Consider the following 19,968-nt stretch of genomic DNA (forward strand, 5'->3'; position numbering starts at 1 on the left):
ATATATATATATATATATATATATATATATATATATATATATATATGTGTGTGTGTGTGTGTGTGTGTGTGTGTGTTTCATTTTTTTAACTTCAATTTTCTTTCAATTTTTTATGTTTAACGGACTCATTTATTCAATTTGCAACCATTTTGAATGTTTTCAAGTTTTCAATTTTGCATTCAAGAAAAATTGAAACCGCGGAGGGAGCGTAAAACTCATCTAATTTGTAATTTGCAGAAATACAGAAAGAAAACAGAAATAAACAAGAACAAGTAAAAAGGAAATATTCGGAGAAAAACGCGATTATTCCAAATTAATAATCATTACATTTCATTGCTTAGAAAATATTACTTTTCTTGCTTCATACAATCGGACTTCATCATTAACCAGGAAACAGACATGCAGGCAAAGCAGAAAATATAAAAAATTAACGAAACTGCAAACCTAAGGTAGAAACGCACCGAGAAGAGCTTTCCCATCGCTATGAAATCGATTTGTCATTATGCTGAGATATGGACGCTTCACCTCTTGAAGAACACCATACGAAGTTACAAGTAGGACTGACAACGTGTAACTTTAAGCTTTTTGCCTCCAAAATCCATCACCGCAACAGCTCTGTGCTAGCGTTCATTCTACTTGTTTGTGTATATAACCGAAAATGAGACTAAGATTCAGAAGAAGACATCTAACATGTAAAAGGACTAATTAGGACTATTTTAGACATCGTTGGTTCCTTCAAAATATTCAGAAGATGCCCTCGTGACCTTCCAAAAAGAGAGAAGTTTCGCCAAAACACGTCGCTCTAGCAGAAGAGAAGAGAAGCTGCACTCGTTAGCCGACTACGGTGCCGGAGTCCCGGTCTCTCATTGGTCATCACCCAGAACTGTTCTTCAATCAATTTCGATACCCAATAAATTAGAGGACTTTCCGTGCTACTTTGTGGATTAACCAAGTGCCTGCCAAACAACTTCTTCCAATTGTGTTACTAGTGGAGTGTTTGTGTTTGTGCAAATTACTACAGATTGAAATCGAGAAGCTTATATCCGTAAGTAGTAATCATTTATTCACACATATGAGTCTACTGCAGTTTCTTTTACAAATGCCTACAAATTCTGCTCTCCCACCTGAATTTTTGCGTTTAGGCTAAGTGTTGTCTTCAGTCCGACACTTATCAAAATTTTCCCAAATACTAAATTTCAAATTAGACTTATTTTAAAAACAAAGATACTTGCATTAAGCCACACACACTACTGTTGCTATTAATAGATGTTTCCTTTTACTTACATTTCCTCCACGAAATTTGTGTACTTTTGTTTACCAGAATAAGCTCCCTAATAACGTAAGTATGGAAATACGTTCTAGAAACCTCATAGACCAGATAAACCTCATCTGGAAAAGAGTGTTTAATGTATGTTGTGCCTCTGAGCCCAGGTAAGCTTCAGTAGTACAGGCGTACCACGGTATTATGGAATCCCTAATGTATAATGCTTCGAAAATTTCTATGAAGTTTAGCGTCCCTTTTTAGACATTAGTTTAGCGTCTAATTTAAAATAAGTCTAATTTGAAATAAGTTTATGTAAGACAAGGAGTTACAGATTACAGTGGTATTGGAACCACCGTAATGCGTTAAAATTTTCAACTCTCTTCGAATAAGAATCGAACCTAGAATATTTACATTAATGGCCCACGCATTAGCTACTATACCAGCGGGAAGAGCTGATTCGAAAATGTTGGTTAACAGGTCATTTAAAGAAATTATTCTCACTTGTGTCCAAGTCACTGAATGGATTTTTATAGCTTATAATAAAATTATTTTCAGCGAACTTTGATGCTTCCGAACGACATTCTGTTCCCATTAATTGCCTCCACACCAAAACAAGTTGAACTAGCATTGGAAAATAACTTAATGTTTTAGTTTTACGTCGCTATGCCGTTCCAGAAAGCTATCACTTGCGTAAGGCTGCTCAGAAAATAGAATTTGAACTTTACAACTCGATTAATTTACCTACAAGGATATTACAGGATAAATTGAAGGAGAACGAAACTCCCTAATACACTGCATATATACGTAGATGGAGGGCAATGGTGGATTTAGGTATTTTGAAGTCTAGACAATTTATGGTTGAATGTCCCTTCGTCCGTCACTGCTTCACCTCCTGATACGCTATCCATTAATGCAATTGTTCCAACGGTTGACTTTTTCTTTTGCGGTCCTTCTGAGCTCAGCGCCCCTAGACAGTTTGTCTAGTCGCAGATCCCACGCTGATGGAGGGAATAATGGGAATACTTTTATCCATGTTGCGTTTACTGGTGTCCTGCAGATGGGCTATTTATAAAATTGAAATCGAATCGATTAGGACTTCGTAAACTTCGTAATTTTATTGGATGACGCATTTGACCATACACCTGTCCTCTATGATCAAGGGCAGTGTTCTGAAGTGCGGTACCCCAGGCAGTTGCCCGGGTCGCTCTATGTAAAGGCCGTCGCTGATGATGCCTGATCATTCATCATTATTTGCTATATATTTATTTACTCTTTTTCTTTGAGTATAAAGTATAAAATGTCATAATTAGTTGATTTTATACATGAAGTTTAGATTTTCCGAATGACAACATATTTCCTGGAAATGAGAGGATGAGAGGCATCACTTTCCCACACCCTCTGCAGGGATGATCAGAGGACACACACACACACACAAACACACACACACACACACACATATATATATATATATATATATATATATATATATATATATATATATATATATATATATATATATATACAGGGTGCGACAGAGTTCATAGCTTAATTTGACTTTCGTAGCACAATAACGTACTGCACGAATGCGCGCTAGCTCGTGCCGCATTCGAGCACTAATGAGCTGCCATTTCGAGTATGACAGTGATATGGAGCGGTGGAGTGCACAGCATCGTGCCTTTGTTGTTGAAAGTTATTTCAAGAATAACGACTCTGTTATTGCTACCCAGAGTCTATTTCGGCAATATTTCAACTTGGGACGTCATGGGAAAGTTCCAGATGGACGGACCATTGTGAGGCGGGTACGTCCATTTCGAACAACAGATTCTGTTTGCAATGGCAAACCGGGAAGAAATGAAAGAACTGTGCGGACACCAGAAGCAGGCCCGTAGTCACGGGGGGGCTAGGGCGGGCTCAGACCCCTAAATTTTTTGCAGCCCCCTAACTAAAATCATAGTTCGAAATAACGGGGGATGCCGGGGAAATTCCCCTTCGGTAAAAATTTATGTCCAGCTCGTATCACAGAAGTAACATAACATCTCTGTCTGGGATAAATTTTCGCCTTCTACATTTACAGCAACAATACATAAGCATCCCCCTCTCGTTCGAAAATTTAAATCGAACACTGACTGAAATGTTGGAAGAAATTGTATTTCCAAATGTACTTTAGAGTGCTAAATTAAAATTTACTTTTATTATCCTCATTTAAAGTATTGGCCTATTTATGCGCTACGCTTCTTTGAATTGCTAATATTTATTTGAGCGTGAGTCTGTTTATATATATATAATGCTTCATGTGCAAACGACCTTCGCTGCAGGAGAAAAATAATTTATGGTTATTCTATCGGCAAACATGCATTTGTGTTCAGAAACAACATACTTTCACCTTAATCTGTGGACGAAAAGTTTGCTTCTTCCTGTCCTTTTTGGAATTTGCAATGCTGTGAGTCATTGGCTTTCGGTCAATATGCGAGAGATTGAAAAGACAGCATCCCTCAACAGGGGGTCGCAACTGCTTCGCACTGCGTCGCCTTAATAATCACACAGGTGTATGGGTTTGTTTTGTGTATATTGGACATGGAGAGAGAGAGAGAGGTGGGGGATTTTGACTAGTTTTATGTCACATGATAACGGAGTAAGAAAAGTTTCCTTTTCTGAATTGTATTTACTCTTGTTGTGTTGTGAGGACGGATGTAGAAGGCAGTTGTTGTGAGTTGAACATGGTTGTAATTGAAAGTTGGTCGATGCTGGTTTCTGAAGATGCACCGAAGTTCACTTGAAGAATGAGAATTGTAGTGTAGCAGCAACTTGACTATTTCTTAAATAACTTAGAATAATATATCTTTAAACTAAAGATAAGTTCGATTCACTTAATCTTTATCGGGGATGAATAATTAGATACTTATATTAAAATAATTTAATTGTTGCCAATCTTTGGTGCCAGAATCAAATGTTCAAGCAGATCATTAGACGTAATCCTAATCATCCAAAGTTACTATTTTGTAAAAGAATATCTTGCACTCTTCTGGTATGTAAACAAAAAATACAGCGGACTAAATGGAGGTAGTAGTTGCACTTATAGGAAAAACAGAATTTTCAATTAATACATATTATTGGATGATAATATGTATTATGCTTTATAAATTGGAAATTTGACCTTTGACTTAAAACAGGATGCGTTGGGGAGTTTAGCGTCCCTCTTCAGCAGGGAGGCTATAAAGAAACGGGACCTATAGCTTAAAGTAACATCCAAATCACTATCGGTTTGAATCCGAGGACTCCCAGTACGGTTTGAACCCGAAACCAGACGCGCCGAAGGCGAGCGCTGTACCCATGAGGCTACGGGGTGGCCCACAAAAGTAACAATTTGTTACTGTAGTTTCATTTTGAAGAAGAGATATCTTCAATAGAAATAAGTAAATAGCTGTTTAAATAATTAGTTCTTAACTTAAACATTTTAGTACCTACGAAAGCAACTGATCTCGAATTCTTATTTGTACAATGTAATGAAGAATTTCATGTATACTTTGATATGAACTGTACTAGACAAAGAAAATTTAATGAACTGTTACTTCTCTTATCAATTTCGTTTTGAGAAAGAAGGTAATTGCGCTAGAACAGGGAACTTTTGTGGAGTTATTTCTTATTTGAATGCTCCAGTACCAGATCATAATAGATTATTTTTACTTAAACATGTCTTTAGTAGCAATCATCCTAAATGATTGTTGATAGTATGTTCCAAGGAGTCTAGAGCAGTGGTTCCCAAACTGGAGTCCGCGGACCCTGGGGGTCCGCATGACCTGTCTACGGGGTCCACGACGTCCAAAAATTGAAATGTGTTGTGATAAAATGGAATTCACAGCTGTTATGCAAAAAGTATTTTTTCAGTTACTAAAAAGAAAGCAATTAGAAATTATACGTTTGTAAATTTGAATATTTTCTTTACTAAATTTCTGCCCTGAAGACGGTCAACCGTTATATAGGACTACTTCAGGTGAGAGGAATTCCTTCTTTGTTAGGGCATTTTTTCAGAAGGAGTTGTACATTAACTGCACCGTGCCGATCTTGTTTTGCTGAGTTACAACAAGGACATCACCAGAAACCTCGATCTAAACACAATTGTTTTAAGATTGGCAGCATCCAAAACAAGGAGACTTATACTGTGATTGTGTTGTTAGTGATTGTTCAAATATTCAACTTGTTTCTACTATAGTGTGCCAACATGAGGAGTGTATATATGCGTGGTTGTTTGTGTTTCTTAATCTTACGAAATTTATAAATTTGTAGATAACAAAATCCCATAAACATATCATTATTTCTTTCAAACATCACCATAAAAAATGATCAAAAAATGTTTAGAAGTACAAGTCTAAAATAAAGCGCGTGATATTTAAAGAAACATGAAGTTTCATATCTAAGGAGATGTAAATAATAATACAGGTAAAATGTTAATTTCATTTTTCCAATATGCATATATTTGTTTAGGCCACATGTATTTCAAAATATTCATTTAAGATTCTGAGACCCTTCTCTATAGAATCTCTTTGAAGATAGTATTAAATCTCATTACTCTCTAGATGTTTTCAAGTTTCACAAATATTTTTTCAGTCATCAAAAATTAAAAAAACGTATTTCCTGTACTAATTCTTTGGAAATTTTAATGATTGGTTCGTTCGGCCAACTATTTTTTAACAAATATTTTTTTTATTTCCTTGAAGATGAGAAAACGGAAGAAATATTTTGTTACCATAACAAATAAATAAAAAGGAAACACATTGTATTCTAGCTTTCAGGTACAGTTCTACTGACGTTATAGGGGAAAATTTTAATAATAATTCCTTTAGGCTGTAGTTTTAGTTTTAAGAGCATAAGAAATTATTCATCATCACACACAGAGACAAACATTATATATATATATATATATATATATATATATATATATATATAAAGTATAATGTCTGTGTCTCTCTGTGTGTGCCCACCCTAATTTACATTTAGCCCCCCCCCCTAAATTTGGAAGCTGGCTACGGGCCTGACCAGAAGACGTGGAAAGTGTTCGTGCTGCAATATTGCGTAGCCCAAAAAGGCTGATCATCGTCATTCGCAAATTGCGCATATGTCCGATCGCTCATTCAGCAGAATATTGCACGAAGATATCCATTTTCACCCATATAAGCTGCAGATTGTTCAGGAAATTAGGCCTCGCGATTATGTTTCACGAGAAACATTCTGCTTTACCATGCATGATCTCCATTGTTGGTGTTGTTTTGCAACACCCTATGTATATATCTATATATAAATTGGTGTGTGTGTGTGTGGTCTTGTCTACCCAATTCTCCATGGCACGCTTCGCCACTGCAGTCAAGCAGCTATTGCTTCGAGACTATTTATCATAGGATCATGGTTCATACCTCGTTTCGTTCGGAATGAAGCAGTGTTCAAAACTGTATCAGTCAAACTTCCCTAATATGTGCCTAAGGCAATAAAATTCCCGCCCAAAGTGGGAAAAAGAATTTCTTTTTTTAAAAAAAGTCCCCGTTTCCCGCGTGTTTCTCCCCTCCGGTACACGACACAGACATGTGAATGTTACCGAAAAGACTTTGCTTCACTACAAAGAAAACGGAGTATGAACCATAATAATGGAGTAAATAGTCTTGGTGCCAAAATTCATTTACTATTTTTCCCGACCCATTTTTTCCTAATAACTACTAATCTATTGTTATTCAGTAAGCTCTAGTGTCAAGATTCTTCATCGTAGGATCGTAGTTTGTACCTCATTTTGTTCGTAATGAAGCAATGTTTCCAACTGTACCACTCAAATTTCCTTATTATGTATCAGAAGTGGAAAATCCCGCTCAGATTGGGTAAAAGAGATTTTTGTCAGGAAAAATAACTTTTTCGGGAATTTGTTCCCCAGGTACATGCTACCGCCACGTCAATGGCACAGTTTGAAACGTTTCTTCATTAGAAAGAAAATGGTGTACGAACTATAATCCTACAATGAACACTCTTGACGCTAGAGCTTATTAAATAACAATATTTATTAGTAATTATTACCCCAAAATGGGAAGGGAAATTTAGTAAATCACCTCTAACAGCAAGACTATTTATTCTAGGATTATGGTTTGTACCTAATTTTGTCCGTAATGAAGCAGTGTTTTTAATCATACCACTTGCACGTCCCTATCATGTACCTGAGGGGAGGAATTCCCGCCCAAAATTATAAAGAAGTAGCCGGGAAATTCAAATTTTCAAAAATTCCCTTTTTCGGAAATTTATCTTCTCAGGTACATGACAGCGCAACGGTAGTGGTAACGTTGGAAATATTGCATTATTACGAACAAAATGAGGTACGAACCATGATTCTACGATAAATAGGGATGACACTGTAGCTACTTTACTAAACATATTGACTAAAAATCTGTAATAGGGGAAAAATTCAATTTTTTAAAAAGAATCTCTATGTACCCTACGATCATGGTTCCTACCTCGTTTTGTTCAGACTGATGCTTTTTTTTTAATCGGGACAGTCCGCAGCAAAAAACCTGCAATATGAGCAAGTAAGTTTGTCAAACTACGCCTACCAGCGCAAAGAATCAACATAACGTGTGGCACGAATCACGCCAGGACAAAACTTCGGCGTCCTCCCCTGCACACTTCTTTTGGAGCAAAAGACTTCATCGTATAACAATAAACTATCATGCCCATGTTGCAGGTTTATTGCTGCGGACTGTACCACTCATATGTCCCAATCATGTACATGAAAGAAGGAATTCCCGAAAAAGGAAAAAAACTCCTGCACAAATCCCTTTTCCACTTTGGGCGAGATATTCCCGCTTCTCGTACATAATAGGAAAATTTTAGTGGTAGCTGGAAACATTCCTTTATTACAAACACAACGAGGTACGGACCATGGATTAATAGCGATGTATCAGGATTAAAAAAAAAAAAAAAGAGCTCTAAAATTTACCCTTTTCTTTTTATTTCGTCCATGTTTGTGACGTCACTGCCCCAAGGCATCACACGTGTGACTACACAATGCCCATGAAACATTTTTTGATGCTCCTCCGCTTGAATGAATGCAAAAAAAAAAAAAAAAAAAAGTGTGAAAAACTTTACTAGAGATTTATAAAGTAAATTCCGAAGGTCAACGCCATGGTACAGATCTGTACCAAAAGTCCCCAAAGGATTAAAAATATTTAGATACGGAAATTTATTTTAAATCGACCACATCGTTTATAATAGACAGTTGTCAAATTGATTTATTAGAATATATAGAGAATCGTGTTTAAAATAATCTATCTGAATGTTTTTTTTTTTACTTCACACATTTATTTTTGTAAGGTATAAACTTCCTATTAGTTGTTTCTACTTCTATTGAAAACAAACTGCACACTTACAGTTATAGTAACATATCAACATGCACACGTTTATCTTTCATTGTAAAAGAAAAATACAATCTTTTGGAACAACAATACGAAAAATCTCGGCATAAAAACAATAAAAAATGATATCTAGATAAACTTTAACAATGGTTTCTCTCCCTGTTTTATTTGTACACAAAAATCAATGTTTTCATTATAATACACAATAAGAAAATCTAGGAATCAATACATATAAAACCATTATACAAAATAAGTTCGTTGTACATTTCTAATAGCCTGTGATACACACTTAAGATGCATAATATTACTGACCAAAACTGCCTGCCTTCAGAGAGAGAGAGAGAGAGAGAGAGAATTAAACTTGAGCACTAAAAAATTAGGTATAAAAGTTTCCACACTAGTAATAAATACATGTCCTATATATACTTTTGTGTTACACACCCAAATAAAAAAAAACAAGTTTTAAGCGTACAAATATCCTTGTTTTTAACGATGTTCAGTTTAAGCAGTCTTCTTAATGGTTTAAAATAAATATTGTTCTACGAAAAACTCAATACTTTTGTTGCCAAAAGCATTTGAGTAACACACTCACGAAGTTCACTTTCCATATTCTGCATCTGGACTTTCGATTCTTCAGACCCTTTATCTGTGATGAGCCAGAAGAGGTCAGGATAAAACTAGAAAAGAAATAGAACAAGTTTATTGATACACAGTATACAACGGACTTGTACAAATTTCCTGGCTGAAATAATGTTGAAAGTTATATCTATTTTAAAGAAGAAATGTAACACTCTATTTATGATTTAAGTCTCAAAAAGCAGATTATGATAGAACTTTGCTTTCCTAATTTGCAAGCGGCAGTAGAACCAATTTAGAAGGGAAAGAGACCTCGCTAATATGTCGAGAATTCACGCTAATGTTTCATGTTGACGTTTATAAAATTAAGATTAATCCTCCAACGATTGTAATCCATGACTTTTCGAAGTTCATTTTTTAAGTTATGTTTCTTTTTATGCTACGACATATATATATATATATATATATATATATATATATATATATATATATATATATATATATATATATATATATATATATATATATATATATATATATATATATATATAACAAGTAATTGTGTGCCAAGGAGTGATTTGTGCAATGAAAATAATATGTATGACTTTTTTACTATTTATGCAAGTAGTAAGGGCCTCACCCTATCTCACTTGATTATCCAATTTGGGGCCACCATGGACCATAGCGAATGAATCAGGGATTCTTTGGTCCGGGATTGCGTCACCTATTGAAATTTTGCTTATGCTTATTCAGGGGCCATGCACGCTGGTGCGAATGAGTCAGAGGTACCTTGGCCCTGCTATGACGTCATTAAATTGGGAGTTTTGGATCAGATGTTATGATGATTCTTTTAAATTACTAAAAATATGATCTTGATTATTTATTACGTTATGAAATAGTACAGGTTTACGAATATCTTTTTATTTTTCCTTCCCTTTTATGGCATAAAATTTGGAGATTGTTATCCCTTTGATGAGATGGACTAACACTGGTGCAAATGAAATCTCACGGTTAGGCTAAAGGAGACGGTGACGATGAGAAATGAATGAAAGTGTGGGAGAAAATTGGAATATCCCGAGCATAATGTTGCCCACCACAAAACTACTTTCGCGGGGCTTGAACCAGGGACCCCCATACAGCAGAGGCGAACGCTTTACTACTGAGCTACCGCTTCCCTTACTGGTGCGAATGAATTAGAGGTATTTGGCTCGAGCTAATGTGTTCGTGTGACGTCACTGAACTGGGATTTTTAGCTTGGAAGTTATGGTGGCTTGTTTCGTTCCGTTTTATGGTTATAAAATTACTAAAACAAGGTTTGATCTCTTTCTTGATGACCTATTACATTATGAATTAGTAGACCCCAGTAATAGTATAAATTAGTATTAGTATTAATATGAAACTCGAAAACTTTGGAGTTCCTCCGTGGCTAATCGGTTAGCGTATGCGCCTTTAACGTGGGAGACCAGGGTTCGATTCCCGGAAGGAGCTTAAGCGGTTTGGATTTCACGTTAATTAGTAGGTTCTATCCTAGATGCTGAACGGTACATTAAACTCAAAATCAACTTAACTCGAAAACTTTGGGAGGAAAACTTTGGGTAAGTAACCTTCTCTTAAAATGGTCCCAGGTTCGATTCAAGGTCTTGAAAATATGCGTTTATGTTTGTTCAGTGGTAGGGATTCGGGTTTTCACGTAGCGTAACGCCTATAACCATTCTAAGAAGCTTTGCGTGCTTTCAAGATGATACGAAAAAAAGTCCGATTATGGCTGGCCAACTAGCTCATCAGGTCGACGTTATTCTGTAACAAATAAATGTTACAGTACACTAAAACGGTTCGTAAGTTAGAGCTGCTAATGAGATAAAGCTTGATTCAACTTCATTTCAAGCAATATCAATGTCTCGGTCCGGTTATGGCATACCAAACGGTTCATCGTTTCAATAACTTAGTCCCAAATATTTCTTCAAGACAATTAAAATTTTAAAATCAGTAAACGGCTATGGTTATGCCTTATGAAATGAGTTATGACCAAAACAGATCATTGCTAATTTTTTTTTAATTTTATGGAGTTTTCTCGTCATCTGAAATGATAAACTTTTATGACTATAAAACTTGAATAGAGGATAGTTATTGATGAAAAGTTACCTTTGCCAAAAATTGGTTAATCCCTACCTCTAACTTCTAGTTCGACATTGAAATCCATTCATTAATTTTACACTTTCAATTTTAAGATTGCAAATGTAATCGAAAACGTTCATTTGTTGTAAACCGTTTATTTCTAAGGTGTAATCTAATTAAGTGATCACTTTCAAACCTCTGCTTAATTTTTTATCAAGAATTTTGTATGAAAATTTCGAATTATTTTTTGAAACTTTTGAAATGTTTTGAAATTTGAAACTTTAAACTTTTAATTCGAAAATTTTGGTTTTAAATTTAGGTTCAAAACTTTGATTTTTAAATTTCGTTATAATTTTTTGTTTCACACATGTTGAATCTTTTAGTTCGAAAATTTCAGTTTGATTTTTTTGTTTGAAATAAGCTTGATTTCATTTTTTTGTTCGAAAATTTTAGTTTCAACTTTCTAGTTCTAAAATTTGGTTTCAACATTTTGGTTCGAAAATTGTAATTTGAAATTTTCAAGTTATAAATTTTTTTAATTTGACAGGTTGAAACTTTTAATGCGAAAATCTCAGTTCGAATTTTTCGTTTGAAAAATCTTCATTTCATTTTTGTTCGAAAATTTTAGTTTCAACTTTCTAGTTCTGAAAAATTGGTTTCAACTTCTTTTGGTTCGAAAATTTTGATTTCATGTTTCGAAAATTTGTTTACATTTCTAGTTCAAAAATTTCAGTGTGAAATTGTTTGATTTGAAAAATTTGAAATCGAAATTTTTTATTTCATCTTTTTTGTTCGAAAATTTGTAGTTTTCTAAAATTTGTTTCGAAAACTTTTAATTCTAAAATTTCAGTTTGAATTTTTTTCTTTGATTTGAAATTTCGAATTTAAAAATTTTATTTCAAGTTTTTTCTTGTTCGTAAGTTTAGTTTCAACTTTTTACTTCTAAAATTTGGTTTCAACATTTTGGTTCGAAAATTGTAATTTGAAATTTTCAAGTTATAAATTTTTTTAATTTGACAGGTTGAAACTTTTAATGCGGAAATCTCAGTTCGAATTTTTTGTTTGAAAAATCTTCATTTCATTTTTGTTCGAAAATTTTAGTTTCAACTTTCTAGTTCTGAAAAATTGGTTTCAACTTCTTTTGGTTCGAAAATTTTGATTTCATGTTTCGAAAATTTGTTTACATTTCTAGTTCAAAAATTTCAGTGTGAAATTGTTTGATTTGAAAAATTTGAAATCGAAATTTTTTATTTCATTTTTTTTGTTCGAAAATTTGTAGTTTTCCAAAATTTGTTTCGAAAACTTTTAATTCTAAAATTTCAGTTTGAATTTTTTTCTTTGATTTGAAATTTCGAATTTAAAAATTTTATTTCAAGTTTTTTCTTGTTCGTAATTTTAGTTTCAAATTTTTACTTCTAAAATATGGTTTCAACTTTTTAGTTTGAAAATTGTGATTTGAAAATTTCAAGTTATAAAATTTTGAGTTTGACACTTTTAATTCGAAAATTTCGGTTCAAATTTTTTGATTGTAAACCTTTGAGTTCTAGAAATTTTAGTTTCAAATTTTCACTTGAACTTTTGAAATAACTGGAAATTAGTGGTCTCAAAATTTAATCGAATAGTTAAAAACCGTTTATTTGTTAATCGAATAGTTAAAACCGTTTATTTGTTAATCGAATAGTTAAAAACCGGATGTTTGGCGGTTAACCGTGAAACAATTCCCTCTTTGCACTCACTGAAAAATTTTGGCTAAAATATTTTGAGATGATGATTTTAACTAAACTGTCAATGTTATTTTAGATATAAATTACACGAACTAACACCAAGACCAAGAAGGTAACCTTAAAGTATCGTGGTTCTCTCTTATCAAAAAGCTTAAGAGGAGTGGATTAAGGTACGCATATCCTCATTATATATAAATAAAGTGACAGTAAACTCTACTTTGAAGAGCTCACACAACGTCTATGTAGAGCATAAATCCAAAACAGCACGAACATTTGTTGATATCAGTCCTATAAGCCATCATCGAGAATCAAACTCATGACCTTCGGGAACTAAATCTAGACTGTGCATGCCTATAACGTAATAAAGAGAATACATGAGGTTAGAAGCCTTCTTAAATTATATCTTTAGCAATTTTAGGTGATCAAAAACTAAAATTAGTTCTGGAGACCATGACTTTGGTTCTGCCAAATTAATCCACCAATCATGAAATTTTAGTGTTCGTTCATGTACTCATGCCCTATAAAAGCCTATACTCATGACGTCATTATTATTTGTCCACGAACGGAAACGAAAGGTAGTAACTAGGTTCAGCTCATCACTTCCCTCTTTTATCTTCTCTAGGAATGAATGTATTCTTTCAAAGTAAATCATTACACATATATGTTGTTGTTTTGTCATAAGAAATAACTCCTCAATGTTATCTCGTTACATAAGTATGATTAATCGTTATTACAATGAACCAATCAGATTTAAACAAAACGTAAATGTGACGTCACAGACGAAAACAAGAGGTACTAACTAGGTCCAAAATAACATAATCTCATCCCTTTTCTCCTTCTCAATGAATGAATATATCTTTTCAACGTAAACCATTACACACTATTTGACAATTAAACACCGTACTTGTTCAAACAAACAATGCCAACAATACTGTGACAACGAATACGTAAGCATATGTAACACGATATAGTTGACGATTCTTTATCAACATATGATTATAAGTCAATACACAAAGAAGCTTTTTAAATATTTCCAACAGTTTTATTTAATCCACAAACGAATACAATATAAATTATTATTGTTAACCAAGTCCGGGATTGCCCCTCCCCCTCTTTTATGCGTCTAAAATAAATGTATGCTTTCCTGGACACACTTTTTGACAATTGAATATCGTGGTTCGAGTCCCATAAGTCCTGCGAATGAAAACTAAACCTTAACCAAAAATCAAGTATTCCTCCCAAAGTTTTCGAGTTAAGTTGATTTTGAGATTAATGTACCGTTCAGCAGCTAGGATAGAACCTACTAATTAACGTGAAATCCAAACCGCTTAAGCTCCTTCCGGGAATCGAACCCTGGTCTCCCACGTTAAAGGCGCATACGCTAACCGATTAGCCACGGAGGAACTCCAAAGTTTTCGAGTTTCATATTAATACTAATACTAATTTATACTATTACTGGGGTCTACTAATTCATAATGTAATAGGTCATCAAGAAAGAGATCAAACCTTGTTTTAGTAATTTTATAACCATAAAACGGAACGAAACAAGCCACCATAACTTTCAAGCTAAAAATCCCAGTTCAGTGACGTCACACGAACACATTAGCTCGAGCCAAATACCTCTAATTCATTCGCACCAGTAAGGGACGCGGTAGCTCAGTGGTAAAGCGTTCGCCTCTGCTGTATGGGGGTCCCTGGTTCAAGCCCCGTGAAAGTAGTTTTGTGGTGGGCAACATTATGCTCGGGATACTCCAATTTTCTCCCACACTTTCATTCATTTCTCATAGTCACCGTCTCCTTTAGCCTAACCGTGAGATTTCATTTGCACCAGTGTTAGTCCATCTCATCAAAATGATAACAAGCTTCAAATTTTATGCCATAAAAGGGAAGGAAAAATAAAAAGATATTCGTAAACCTGTACCATTTCATAACGTAATAAATAATCAAGATCATATTTTTAGTAATTTAAAAGAATCATCATAACATCTGATCCAAAACTCCCAATTTAATGACGTCATAGCAGGGCCAAGGTACCTCTGACTCATTCGCACCAGCGTTCATGGCCCCTGAATAAGCATAAGCAAAATTTCAATAGGTGACGCAATCCCGGACCAAAGAATCCCTGATTCATTCGCTATGGTCCATGGTGGCCCCAAATTGGATAATCAAGAGTGAGATAGGGTGAGGTCCTTACTACTATGCCAACCTTTACATTGTCACATTTAGTTTAAGGTAGGGTGATATGAAACAATTCACTTTTGGTTTCTTGGTTATTCAATAAATATCAATTTAAGAGTCTACGATTTTGTTATCCAAGTATTTTTTACGTGTCTCGTTCCGATGTAGAAATTTCAGTACTACACGTTAATACCTTGTGAACTTTCTTTATCGTTGAACAAGAACGTTATAGCAATAAACGGCACGCAATAGTTCAATGTTGAGATTAACTCATATACTAGACAAATAACACACACATCAATAATAGTTATAGCTTTAAGATTTATTTTTCATTAAATTTTGAAAACTGAATGTAAATTATCTTTGTTTTAAATGAAAGGCATCTGTACCATTTTCTAAGTTAGTACATTGAAACAATTAAATAAATTTTAATTATGCACTTTAACGTATTTTCCGAGTACTAATGAAATTGAGTAGTTGTTATGCCTCATTTTACAAAATTCAAGTGCTAGTGCTTGACACTTGAGAGTTGAGGTTGACTCGATAGAAAACAAATTTCGTAAACATATTTTGAACTTACGAAGGTTTAGCATGCATTACGTTATTAGGAGATAAATACATATTTGTAGTGAACGCACTTCTATATTGTTAAAATCATTTTCATAGGCTTATTAAAGTTATAAACAGCAAACAATCAATTAATGTGATACATAAGTTAACAGCGTCAATATACAACGTATATGGGCTAATTAATTATAAAATTTTACGAAACTAAAACTTTAAAATTGTGTTGTACATTTTTCCCTCACAAAATATTTCAATTTTTATTTCATATTGTTTCCTATGAATTGTCTAGTAACCGGAAATTTATTACGGAAATATATCGTAAATTTAGCTCGATGAAATTAGGTAGCATTGCGAATATCTTGGAAACGAATTATCCCGGATAGATGGTTGCCAAAAAGTGTTGGAAAGACTTTAATTCAGCAATGAATCAACAATTGTTGATAATGGTATATATGCATTTCAAATATAAATAACCAACACCTATCTGAGCATTCGAGATTAAGAAATAAACGCTTATATCTTGTTCTGAGAAATCATATGTTTATTCCTGCAGTTGTAAGCATTTCTAAAAAACAAAGATAATTTAACTAAAATTTACTGTTCCAGGGTATAACTGGATAAAATTTACTGTTATGCCTGGGTATAATAAACGGTTCTGAGAACTCGAAATATGTTAACAACCTGTTCTTCCGAAACGGTGCAAATCGGTTGAATAGCACCACTGATTACAAAGAACGAAATTGCAAACGTTAGAGTCTTTATCTTGTAGCACTACTAAATTTTAGAAAGAATGAAGAAAAGACATAGGTTTGATATGAATAAACTCAAAAATTAACTCAAACATCTAAAAATGTCAACCTATAAACCTTTATAAACACTTTGTCAACATTACAGGTTTGATCTTAAGATCCATCCGAAAATTAGGAGGGATGCAAGAAGCACATAAGTGTTTGCCTGTCGAAATTTTGGTATGGTTACGTACATTCAGCATAAGTGTCATACAACAATGGGCTCTAGATTATTTTTTCCTTTCTAAAATAGAACATTGGATAAAAGTTTTGAATTGACTCAAAAGTAAATATGAAATTCTTGTCATTTTATTTACCATATCAAATTCAATTCAGCCGACTTTATTCATTTCTGCGTAAAATGGTATCCTTCTTCCTAGATCCATCAAACATCTCCCATTGCCCTTTGACAATTTCAATAATTTCAAACCAAAGTAAGCTTTTGTTGGCCTTGATAAGCGTCTAAAGCATGGGATCAAATACACTTTCGAGGAATAGTTGCATCACGGTGCACAATGTTAGCTACAAACCAGAGTCGGCTAGAGATTTTGGCGCCCGGGCGAAGTAGAATTCGGCGACCATTCCAACAGGCAAAAGCGATTATTATGTATTCATTTATAAATAAGAGCTGTTTTCAAGGATCTTATTTTGGACTTTTTGTTAAAGTGGACAAAACTACGTTTGGTTGTTATACAGATCCATTTGAAGATCAGCTATGGAAATTTACAGTACAACTATTTGTAACGTTTTATACTATCGATAAGAATTGAAAGTTCAATATATAAGAAACTATATGCTTTTAAAATGTTCGAAATTTGTGACAGCATTAATTTCCAGTAATAATTGTAAACTTTTGTTTTTTTATTCTGTATGACCACTCAAATAGCATTCTAAATCGATTCTTTTAATATCAGCAATTAAGTGGGTTGAATTTGTTAATGATAGACGTTTTTTTATTACTCCTTAGGGTCGGTGGTGTGATATTATTGTTTAAAATGTACATACTCCAACAGTAGAAAACGATGACGATATAATGAAGAAGTATCACGGGTATTCGACCAAGTACCGCGATATCATATGAAAATTCTATTAGAAGATTTCAATGCGAAGGTGGTGCGACAGGATATTTTTAAACCGATTGTAGGAAAAGAAAGTCTACATGAGGAAAGTAATGACAACGGCGTTAGTTTCGTGAACTTTGGAACATCCAAAAACCTTATGTGAAGAGTACACAATTCTCACATCGTGACGTCCATAAATACACAAGTACCTCGCCACATGGAAGAATACAATCAAATTGGATACGTTTCAGTAGAAATAAGAAGACAGTCTAGCATAATCGATGTTCACTCGTTCAGAGAACCCGCCTGTGACACAGGTCACTATCTGGTAGCAGCGATAACAAGGGAGAGAGGCTATCGTTGAATAAAGAGAATATTCAACATCTGAAAACGGAGAATTTTAGTTTAAGGAAATTAGAGGAGAACCAGGCGAGAGAGGAATAAAAGATTGAAGTGTAATAGATTCTCGTTTTTAGAAGGTTTTGAGAGTACTAACGTTCAGGATACTTGGGTTCAAATTACGGATACCATTAACATTTCAGCAAGAGAAAAATTGGGGCATGCGGAAATACGGAGGAACAAAACATGGTTCAACCAGGAATGCACCAAACTAACGGAGAAGGCAAAATAAGCGAAACTGCGTTGGGTACAAAATACGTAGGTCTACGATATAGATCCTAACTACACTAAATTTCGTTGACATCAGATGGAAAACTTCCGAAATGTTTAGACGAGAGAAATGAAATTTTTTGTTACCTTAAATTAATGAAATTATAGATAATAGTAAAAGAAAAAAAATCGAGACATGTTCAAGGGCATCAACGAATTTAAGAAAGGATATCAACATCGCGCGTATATGTTAAAGAGAGACGACGGAACAATTCTTATTGATACAGATAGCATCTTTAATTGATTTGACAATTTGCTTAACACAAAGCTAAAAGCTAATGTTCGTGGGGAAAGGGAAATGTACAGCAGAACTATAAATTTCGGAGTCTAGCCGAACAGAAGTAGAAATTGCTATAAAGAAATTAAAGAAATACAAATCTCCGGGTGTAGACGAAATTCCGTCTGAGTTAAATTTAGTTAGAGGGGAAAATTGTGGACCAAGATGCACAAACTTATTCTCTTTATCTGGAACAAGGAGAAATTATCACAAGAGTGGAAAAAATGATTCATTGTTCCAATTCACAAGAAAGGCGATAAAACTTATTGTAATAATTATCAAGGTATTTATCTTGTGACAACTTCCTATAAAATCCTCTCTATAAAATAATAAAACATTTTATTAGCAAGATTGATCTCATACCCGGATAAAATTATTGGAGATTATCAGTGCGGATTTAGGCGAAATCGATCAAGTATGGACAAGATATTTACCATTCGACAAATACTCGAAAAGAAATGGGAATTCAATAATTCGATACATCAATTATTTATTGATTTTAGAAAGGCTTACGATTCTATTAGGAAATAAATATTTTACAACATTTTTGCAGAATTTGGAATACCAAAAAACCTAGTTAGATTAATTAAGGTGCGTTTAAACGAATCCCAAAGTAAAGTCCGAGTAGGAAAATTCCTTTCTACGAGCCTCCTCGTCGAAAATGGCCTGAAACAAGGAGATGCGTTTTCGACATTATTATTATTAAACTTCATTCTGGAGTACGCATATATAGTGCATGGAGTTAGTGTCAGAAACCACCAAAATATTTCACTTCCGGCTACCAGTCTGCAATTTTACACAGTTCTTATATGTATACCAAAGAACAGAAAACCGCCGGGAGACACTCGATCCAATATCCAGAACTCGTGTGATGACGTCATCAATATGGCGGACAGCTCGATTCAAAACATAAGCCATATCTCCGTTATTTATGGACCGATTTTCTTCAAACTGGGCTCATTTTAAAGAAAATTAAATTTGCAATAAAACATGTTACCAAAATATTTCCTCTAAAATTAACCGTTTGGAGTTATTTAAGAATTTAATAAATTAATGAGTATTTATTGAAGAAAAATACATAACTCCGAAACCCTTAGTTTTAGACGAAACACTTAGGTAACGTGTTATATTGTTAATTTCATTACCTTTAAAATGAGCTATTAATGAAGAAAATCGGTCCATTAATAACTGAGATATCACATATAACGTGTTAATTACATTATTAAAATGGCAGTCACAACTTCTAACACAGCGACAAATTCAGCCAAAATACTTCACTTCCATATACCAGTTCCAAATTTTGCACAGTGTTTATATACATAATAAATAATTTTAAAATACCTGGGAGCCATTTGATTTAACACGCT

The 19,968-nt window shown here is 33.9% G+C and overlaps 1 protein-coding gene across 1 annotated transcript in view; it reads right to left on the minus strand.

Annotated features, from left to right (window-relative positions):
* Nucleotides 1–8,440: 8,440 nt before the first annotated feature.
* The window catches only part of LOC145676743 (dynein axonemal intermediate chain 7-like), a gene marked incomplete at its 5' end in the record, with an annotated part of 107,099 nt that continues 95,571 nt past the window's right edge, over nt 8,441–19,968 (minus strand). Inside the window, one exon of the mRNA XM_081747553.1 lies at nt 8,441–9,323. Within this exon, the coding sequence (XP_081603679.1) occupies nt 9,186–9,323 (138 nt within the window). The remainder of the gene's footprint in view (nt 9,324–19,968) is intronic.

The sequence above is a fragment of the Thermobia domestica genome, unplaced genomic scaffold, assembly GCF_964235325.1.
Source record: "Thermobia domestica unplaced genomic scaffold, izTheDome1.hap1.1 HAP1_SCAFFOLD_321, whole genome shotgun sequence".
In the NCBI taxonomy this organism is placed as follows: Eukaryota; Metazoa; Arthropoda; class Insecta; order Zygentoma; family Lepismatidae; genus Thermobia; species Thermobia domestica.